Source organism: Salmo trutta, chromosome 9 (genome assembly GCF_901001165.1).
Source record: "Salmo trutta chromosome 9, fSalTru1.1, whole genome shotgun sequence".
In the NCBI taxonomy this organism is placed as follows: domain Eukaryota; kingdom Metazoa; phylum Chordata; class Actinopteri; order Salmoniformes; family Salmonidae; genus Salmo; species Salmo trutta.
Genome location: NC_042965.1, coordinates 48,262,422 through 48,271,886, shown reverse-complemented (window position 1 = coordinate 48,271,886; position 9,465 = coordinate 48,262,422). Strand labels below are relative to the sequence as shown.

Here is a 9,465-nt window from a genome sequence, read left to right as displayed (position 1 = left end):
CCTGGTTCCTCTCTAGGTTTCTTCCTAGGTTTTTGGCCTTTCTAGGGAGTTTTTACTAGGGAGTTTTTCCTAGCCCCCGTGCTTCTTTCACATGCATTGCATTTTACATTTTACATTTTAGTCATTTAGCAGACGCTCTTATCCAGAGCGACTTACAGTAGTGAATGCATACATTTCATACAATTTCATACATATCATACATTTTTTTTCTGTGCTGGCCCCCCGTGGGAATCGAACCCACAACCCTGGTGTTGCAAACACCATGCTCTACCAACTGAGCTACAGGGAAGGCATTGCTTGCTGTTTGGGATTTTAGGCTGGGTTTCTGTACAGCACTTTGAGATTTCAGCTGATATACGAAGGGCTATATAAATAAATTTGATTTGATTTTGATTTGATACTCTCCACATAGCTGTACTCTCCACATAGCTGTATTCTCCACATAGCTGGTATTCTCCACATAGCTGTACTCTCCACATAGCTGTACTCTCCACATAGCTGTATTCTCCACATAGCTGTATTCTCCACATAGCTGTACTCTCCACTGTACTCTCCACAGAGCTGTATTCTCCACATAGCTGCATTCTTCACATAGCTGTACTCTCCACATAGCTGCATTCTCCACATAGCTGCATTCTCCACATAGCTGTATTCTCCACATAGCTGTACTCTCCACTGTACTCTCCACATAGCTGTATTCTCCACATAGCTGTATTCTCCACATAGCTGTATTCTCCACATAGCTGTACTCTCCACATAGCTGTACTCTCCACATAACTGTACTCTCCACATAGCTGCATTCTCCACATAGCTGTACTCTCCACAGAGCTGTACTCTCCACATAGCTGTATTCTCCACATAGCTGTACTCTCCACATAGCTGTATTCTCCACATAGCTGTACTCTCCACATAGCTGTACTCTCCACATAGCTGCATTCTCCACATAGCTGTATTCTCCACATAGCTGTACTCTCCACATAGCTGTACTCTCCACATAGCTGTATTCTCCACATAGCTGTACTCTCCACATAGCTGCATTCTCCACATAGCTGTACTCTCCACAGAGCTGTATTCTCCACATAGCTGTACTCTCCACAGAGCTGTACTCTCCACATAGCTGCATTCTCCACATAGCTGTATTCTCCACATAGCTGTACTCTCCACATAGCTGCATTCTCCACATAGCTGTACTCTCCACATAGCTGTACTCTCCACATAGCTGTATTCTCCACATAGCTCATCCTAATATACCTACTACAGTACATACAAGTGAATACACACCGTATATTCTGGATTCTGACACTGCTCACTGTAATATATCTACTTAGATTGTTAATTGTTAATTTCCTTCGTGTCAGGTAATGGTGCACGTTTAGGTGTATAATCCACAACAGACAGTCACTGCTACAGGTTCAAACACCACTAAACTGTTTCACATACTTCTGTCAGCGAGGTATGAGAGAGAGAGAGAGAGAGAGAGAGACAGAGAGAGAGAGAGAGAGAGAGAGAGAGAGAGAGAGAGAGAGAGAGAGAGAGACAGAGAGAGAGAGACAGAGAGAGAGAGACAGAGAGAGAGAGAGAGAGACAGAGAGAGAGAGAGAGAGACAGAGAGAGGATAGAGAGACAGAGAGAGAAAGAGAGACAGAGAGAGAGAGACAGAGAGAGACAGAGAGAGAAAGAGCGAGAGAGCGAGAGAGCGAGAGAGAAAAAAATAGGAAGAGGGAGCTAATTATTTTACTGAGGAGAAGTTGAGTCAGGCTGAAACCATGTGGCTGTAGAGAAACTATGTTATAACAGACACACACTCACCATTTCTGGGCCTTTTCTAAGACAATCAACAAGCTGCGGTAAACAGTGGTAAAGCATGCCATCGTTGACGTTTGTTCATCCGTACGCTGGTTTAAAGTTGTTTTAGTACATTGTGTTCTGGCGACAGGGAATGAACAAAAATAGAGCACACACTAATCAGATCCAGCAGTTTACAGAACACCAACGGGGAGAAAGGCTGAGAGAGAAGGGAGGGAGAGAGGGAGGAGAGGAGGGGAGAGAGGGGGGAGAGAGGGAGGAGATAGGCTGAGAGAGAAGGGAGGGAGAGAGGGATGAGAGGAGGGGAGAGAGGGAGGAGATAGGCTAAGAGAGAAGGGAGGGAGAGAGGGATGAGAGGAGGGGAGAGAGGGAGGAGATAGGCTGAGAGAGAAGGGAGGAGAGAGGGATGAGAGGAGGGGAGAGAGAGGGGAGAGAGGGGGGAGAATAGGGAGGAGAGGAAGGGGAGAGAGGGAGGAGGGGAAGGGGAGAGAGGGATGAGAGGAGGGGGAGAAGAGGGAGGAGAGGAAGGGGAGAAGAGGGAGGAGAGGAAGGGGAGAGAGAGGGGAGAGAAGAGGGAGGAGATAGGCTGAGAGAGAAGGGCGGGAGAGAGGGGGAGAGAGAGGGGAGAGAGGGGGGAGAGTAAGGGGAGAGAGGGAGTAGAGGGGGGAGAGTAAGGGGAGAGAGGGAGGAGAGGAAGGGGAGGGAGAGAGGGAGGAGGGGAGGGGAGAGAGGGATGAGAGGAGGGGGAGAGAGGGAGTAGAGGGAGTAGAGGGGGGAGAGAGAGGGAGGAGAGGAAGGGGAGAGAGGGAGTAGAGGGAGTAGAGGGGGGAGAGAGAGGGAGGAGAGGGGAGGGGGAGAGGGGGAGTGAGAGGGGAGAGTAGTAGGGGGGGAGAGGGGGGAGAGAGAGGGAGGAGAGGGAGGAGAGGAAGGGGAGAGAGGGAGTAGAGGGGGGAGAGTAAGGGGAGAGAGGGAGGAGAGGAAGGGGAGAGAGAGGGAGATGGGGGGGGAGAGTAAGGGGAGAGAGGGAGTAGAGGGAGGAGAGGAAGGGGAGAGAGAGGGAGTAGAGGGGGGGAGTAAGGGGAGAGAGGAGTAGAGGGGGAGGAGAGGAAGGGGAGAGAGGGAGTAGAGGGAGGAGAGGAAGGGGAGAGAGGGAGTAGAGGGGGGAGAGAGAGGAAGGGGGAGAGAGGGAGAGAAGGGGAGAGAGGGGAGTAGAGGGAGGAGAGGACAGAAGGGAGGGGGGTGGGGGCGAAGAGGGAAGGAGTAGAGAGAGCGAGGAGAGGAGAGAGGGAGGAGAGGAAGGGGAGAGAGGGAGGAGAGGAAGGGGAGAGAGGAAGGAGAGGAGGGGAGAGAGGGATGAGAGGAGGGGGAGAAGAGGGAGGAGAGGAAGGGGAGAGAGAGGGGAGGGAGAGGGGAGAGAGGGATGAGAGGAGGGGGAGAAGAGGGAGGAGAGGAAGGGGAGAGAGAGGGAGAGGAGGGGGGAGAGGGAAGAGGGAGGAGGAAGGGGAGAGAGAGGGGAGAGAGGGGGGAGAAGAGGGAGGAGATAGGCTGAGAGAGAAGGGCGGGAGAGAGAGGGAGTAGAGGGAGGAGATGAAGGGGAGAGAGGAAGGGGAGAGAGAGGGAGTAGAGGGGGGGAGTAAGGGGAGAGAGGGAGTAGAGGGGGGAGAGTAAGGGGAGAGAGGGAGTAGAGGGAGGAGAAGAAGAAGACGGGGATGAGAGGGCGGAGGGAGGAACGGGGAGAGAGGGAGGTAGCAGGGCGGAGAAGATAGGGGGCGAGAGGACGGGGCGAGAGAGGGAGTAGCGTAGAGGTGGTGAAGAGTAAGAGGAGAGAGGGAGGAGGGGAAGGGGAGAGAGGGAGGAGGGGAAGGGGAGAGAGGGAGGAAAGGAGGGGAGAGTAAGGGGAGAGAGGGAGTAGAGGGAGGAGAGGAAGGGGAGAGAGGGAGTAGAGGGGGGAGAGTAAGGGGAGAGAGGGAGGAGAGGAAGGGGAGGAGAGAGGGAGTAGGGGGGGGGGAGAGAGAGGGAGGAGAGGGAGGAGAGGAAGGGGAGAGAGGGGGGGAGAGGAAGGGGAGAGAGGGGAGTAGAGGGAGGAGAGGAAGGGGAGAGAGGGAGGAGAGGGAGTAGAGGGGGGAGAGAGAGGGAGTAGAGGGAGGAGAGAAGGGAGAGAGGGAGTAGAGGGGGGAGAGGAAGGGGAGAGAGGGAGGAGAGGAAGGGGAGAGAGGGAGGAGAGGAAGGGGAGAGAGGGGAGTAGAGGGGGAGAGAGGAAGGGAGAGAGAGGGAGGAGAGGAAGGGGAGAGAGGAGAGGGAGAGGGAGTAGAGGGGGGAGAGAGAGGGAGGAGAGGAAGGGGAGAGAGGGAGTAGAGGGAGGAGAGGAAGGGGAGAGAGGGAGGAGAGGAAGGGGAGAGAGGGAGTAGAGGAAGGGGAGAGAGGGAGTAGATGAAGGGGAGAGAGGGAGTAGATGAAGGGGAGAGAGGGAGGAGAGGAAGGAGAAGAAGGGGAGAGAGGAAGGAGGGGGAGAGAGGGAGTAGAGGAAGGGGAGAGAGGGAGGAGAGGAAGGGGAGAGAGGGAGGAGAGGAAGGAGAAGAAGGGGAGAGAGGAAGGAGGGGGAGAGAGGAGAGGACAAAGAAGAGGTGGGAGTGAGAGGGTGAGGGTTAGAGAGGGGGGCAATTCCACGATTTCAAAACAAAAACCAATGATTGCAATGTTAAACAAATCATACTCTATGCACAAGGACTACTTCTAACAATTTGTAACAAAAACACATTTACTTGAAGAACAGTGCAGATGCAAAGTTTGGTAACAGAATGTCGACATAAACAGAACCAACCGTCATTCTGTTGGTAACAGAATGTAGACATAAACAGAACCAACCGTCATTCTGTTGGTAACAGAATGTCGACATAAACAGAACCAACCGTCATTCTGTTGGTAACAGAATGTCGACATAAACAGAACCAACCGTCATTCTGTTGGTAACAGAATGTCGACATAAACAGAACCAACCGTCATTCATGTTGGTAACAGAATGTAGACATAAACAGAACTAACCGTCATTCTGTTGGTAACAGAATGTCGACATAAACAGAACCAACCGTCATTCTGTTGGTAACAGAATGTCGACATAAACAGAACCAACCGTCATTCATGTTGGTAACAGAATGTCGACATAAACAGAACCAACCGTCATTCTGTTGGAACAGAATGTAGACATAAACAGAACCAACCGTCATTCTGTTGGTAACAGAATGTAGACATAAACAGAACCAACCGTCATTCTGTTGGTAACAGAATGTCGACATAAACAGAACCAACCGTCATTCATGTTGGTAACAGAATGACGGCATAAACAGAACCAACCGTCATTCTCTTGGTAACAGAATGTCGACATAAACAGAACAAACCGTCATTCTGTTGGTAACAGAATGTCGACATAAACAGAACCAACCATCATTCTGTTGGTAACAGAATGTCGACATAAACAGAACAAACCGTCATTCTGTTGGTAACAGAATGTCGACATAAACAGAACCAACCATCATTCTGTTGGTAACAGAATGTAGACATAAACAGAACTAACCGTCATTCTGTTGGTAACAGAGTGTCGACATAAACAGAACCAACCGTCATTCTGTTGGTAACAGAATGTCGACATAAACAGAACCAACCGTCATTCTGTTGGTAACAGAGTGTCGACATAAACAGAACCAACCGTCATTCTGTTGGTAACAGAATGTCGACAAACAGAACCAACCGTCATTCTGTTGGTAACAGAATGTCGAAATAAACAGAACAAACCGCCATTCTGTTGGTAACAGAATGTTGACATAAACAGAACTAACCGTCATTCTGTTGGAAACAGAATGTCGACATAAACAGAACTAACCGTCATTCTGTTGGAAACAGAATGTTGACATAAACAGAACCAACCGTCATTCTGTTATCAAACTTTGAATCTGCACTGTTCAAATCAAATCAAATTGTATGACACATGCCCCGAATACAACAGGTGTAGACCTCACAGTGAAATGTTTACTAACAAGCCCTTAACCAACAATGAAGTTAAGAAGTTAAGAATAAAAAAAATAATAAGTAAAAAATAGATAAGTAAAAAATGTAAAAGAAAAGTAACAACTAATTAAACAGCTAATTAAACTAACTAATTAAACAGCAGCAGTAAAATGCGCTGTTCTTCAGGTAAATGTGTTTTTGTAAAATGTTCAGTGGAACCTACTAAAGGTGCAATGCAGCCGTTTTGATCTCAATATCAAATCATTTCTGGGTAACAATTAAGCACCTTACTGTGATTTTAACAATTATAATTGATAACAAAGAAACAAAATTTGCTTCTTAGCCAAGAGAAATGTCTCAAGCAAGAATTTAGCTAGGACTGTCTGCATGTGGTCTTAGCGGGGAGGGGAAAACTGAAAACCATCTGATATTAGCAGAGAGGTTTGGAGCTCGTTTTCTTATTGGTCTAACTACACTGAACTAAAATATAAACGCAATATGTAAAATGTTGGTCCCATGTTTCATGAGCTGAAATAAAAGATCCCAGAAATGTTCCATAAACACAAAAAGCTTATTTCTCTGTCACGTCCTGACCAGTTAAGGGTTATTTGTTGTTGTAGTTTGGTCAGGACGTGGCAGAGGGTATTTGTTTTATATGGTTCGGGGTGGTGGTGTATGTAGTAGGGTGTTTTATTTATGTATTCCGGGGGTTTTGGGCACTGCTCTGTGTTTATGTATTTCTATGTTAAGTCTAGTTAGTTGTGGGTATAGGTTCTAGGTTTGTTTTCTATGTATAGTTAATTGGGGTTGGACTCCCAATTGAAGGCAGGTGTGTTGAGTTGCCTTTGATTGGGAGTCCTATATAATAGGGTATGTTTGTCTTTGTGTTTTGTGGGTAGTTGTATTTCGCACTGCTAGTCTTCATTTAGCCTGTGAAACTGTCCTTCGTCTTTCTTTTCTCGTGTTCAACGTCATTTAATAAATTAAGATGATGAGCACCAACTCTGCTGCGTATTGGTCCACGTTCTCAAACGACGATTTCTCTATATCGTCGGAAGATGAAGAAACTTGTGACATTCTCTAAAATGTTGTGCACAAACTTGTTTACACTCGTTAGTGAGCATTTCTACTTTGCCAAGATAATCCATCCACCTGACAGGTGTGGAATATCAAGAAGCTGATTAAACAGCACGATCATTACACAGGTGCACCTTGTGCTGGGGACAATAAAAGGCCACACAAACTGTCAGAAACCATCTCCGAGAAGCTCAGCTGTGTGCTCGTCGTCCTCACCATGGAATTGACAAGACTGCAATTTGATGTCATAACCGACATCAGTGGTCAAATGCTCACCTTCGATGGCCACTGGCACGCTGGAGAAGTCTACTCTTCACGGATGAATCCCGGTTTGAACTGTACCGGGTAGATGGCAGACAGCGTGTATGACGTCGTGAGTGAGCTGATGTCAACGTTGTGAACAGAGTGCCCCATGGTGGCGGTGGGGTTATGGTATGGGAAGGCATAAGCTATGGACAACGAGCCCAATTGCATTTTATAGATGGTAATTTGAATGCACAGATACCGTGAAGAGATCCTGAGGCCCATTGTTGTGCCATTCATCCACTATCATCACCTCATGTTTCAGTATGATAAAGCACAGCCCCGTGTCGCAAGGATCTGTACACAATTCCTGGAAGCTGAAAATGTCCCAGTTCTTACATGGCCTGTATACTCACCAGACATGTCACCCATTGAGCATGTCTGGGATGTTCTGGATTGATGTGTACGACAGCTTGTTTTAGTTTCCGCCAATATCCAGCTACTTCACACAGCCATTGAAGAGGAGTGGGACAACATTCCACAGGCCACAATCAGCAGCCTGATCAACTCTATGTGAAGGAGATGTGTCGTGCTGCATGAGACAAATGGTGGTCACACCAGATACTGACTGGTTTTCTGATCCACGCCCCTACTTCTTCTTTAAAGTTATCTGTGACCAACAGAGTCACCTAATGAATTTATTTCAATTGACTGATTTCCTTATTTAAACTGTAACTCAGTAAAATCTCAGAAATGTTTGTGCGTTGTGTTTATATTTTTGTTCAGTGTAATTTAGCGCCTCTATGTCGTCAGGCAGGCCAAAACTCCATCCCACTAAAACAGCTCTTACACCAAAAGGGTAATTTTCACAATTTCACAGTATTTTTCCAACCTCATAGTGTGGAAATATATATAAAACACAGGAAATCACATTTTTGACTGCACTTAAGAGTAGTCCTTATGCATAGAGTTTGATTAATGTTGCAATCAATGGTTTTTGTTTGGCATACATTTTAAAGTGAAAAATCTGAGTCTCGGCATAATTCTCTTACCGTGGAATTGGAGGTAAACACACAGTCTTCCACTTGGGTGAAAAGAACATGGCAACATCAACACTGTCTCCAAATAGAAACCCTGACTAACCCATCAGGAATACATGAACTCTGTCTCCCAGACAGGGAAGGGACTAGGAGGTAAGCTAACAGCTACGGTGATTACTAACGTCTAAAACTGCCTAGATGCCAGGAGAGGAAGGGGGGCCCAGCCGTCAGTCAAAGCTGTTTACACCACAGTCCAAATTCCACACCTCCAACTGAAAATGCCTTCTTTTCCTCCATCAGAGAGAGAGAGAGAGAGAGAGAGAGAGACAGAGAGAGACAGAGAGTGAGAGAGAGTGAGAGAGAGACAGAGAGAGAGAGAAGTCATACAACTTCCAGAACCTTCAGACTGTCAGGAGACTGTAGGCTACATGCAGACAGGACAGACTGGGGTATATGACAAGGCTGGTCAAACACATATCTCCTTGTCTTGCTATGTGTGGAACTTTTCCAGAATAAAGAAAACATTGGAAAATGGCTCAGCGCTCAGCTCCCTTCTTCCCTCCAGAGGGAGGTTAGGGTCAGGGTGGCTCAGCTCCTTCTTCCCTCCAGAGGGAGGTTAGGGTCAGGGTGGCTCAGCTCCTTCTTCCCTCCAGAGGGAGGTTAGGGTCAGGGTGGCTCAGCTCCTTCTTCCCCCCAGAGGGAGGTTAGGGTCAGGGTGGCTCAGCTCCTTCTTCCCTCCAGAGGGAGGTCAGGGTGGCTCAGCTCCTTCTTCCCTCCAGAGGGAGGTTAGGGTCAGGGTGGCTCAGCTCCTTCTTCCCTCCAGAGGGAGGTTAGGGTCAGGGCTCAGCTCCTTCTTCCCTCCAGAGGGAGGTTAGGGTCAGGGTGGCTCAGCTCCTTCTTCCCTCTAGAGGGAGGTTAGGGTCAGGGCTCAGCTCCTTCTTCCCTCCAGAGGGAGATTAGGGTCAGGGCTCAGCTCCTTCTTCCCTCCAGAGGGAGATTAGGGTCAGGGTTCAGCTCCTTCTTCCCTCCAGAGGGAGGTCAGGGTGGCTCAGCTCCTTCTTCCCTCCAGAGGGAGGTTAGGGTCAGGGCTCAGCTCCTTCTTCCCTCCAGAGGGAGGTTAGGGTCAGGGTGGCTCAGCTCCTTCTTCCCTCCAGAGGGAGGTTAGGGTCAGGGTGGCTCAGCTCCTTCTTCCCTCCAGAGGGAGGTCAGGGTGGCTCAGCTCCTTCTTCCCTCCAGCCTCATACAGCTCCAGTAACTCTCAGTCTGTCCAGAGCCTGTCTCTACCCTCCATTCAGTT

The 9,465-nt window shown here is 48.5% G+C and overlaps 1 protein-coding gene across 6 annotated transcripts in view; it reads right to left on the bottom strand.

Annotated features, from left to right (window-relative positions):
• The window catches only part of kank1a (KN motif and ankyrin repeat domains 1a), a 105,949-nt gene that overhangs the window by 45,136 nt on the left and 51,348 nt on the right, over positions 1-9,465 (bottom strand). The window contains exon 2 of one of the 6 annotated variants that reach the window (XM_029763900.1): positions 8,181-8,459. The exons of 3 other annotated variants lie outside the window; for them this stretch is intronic. In XM_029763900.1, coding sequence (XP_029619760.1) covers positions 8,181-8,238 — 58 coding nt within the window. In that variant the 5' untranslated portion in view covers positions 8,239-8,459. The remainder of the gene's footprint in view (positions 1-8,180; positions 8,460-9,465) is intronic. 2 more of the 6 variants (XM_029763899.1, XM_029763898.1) reach the window with 2 other exon arrangements.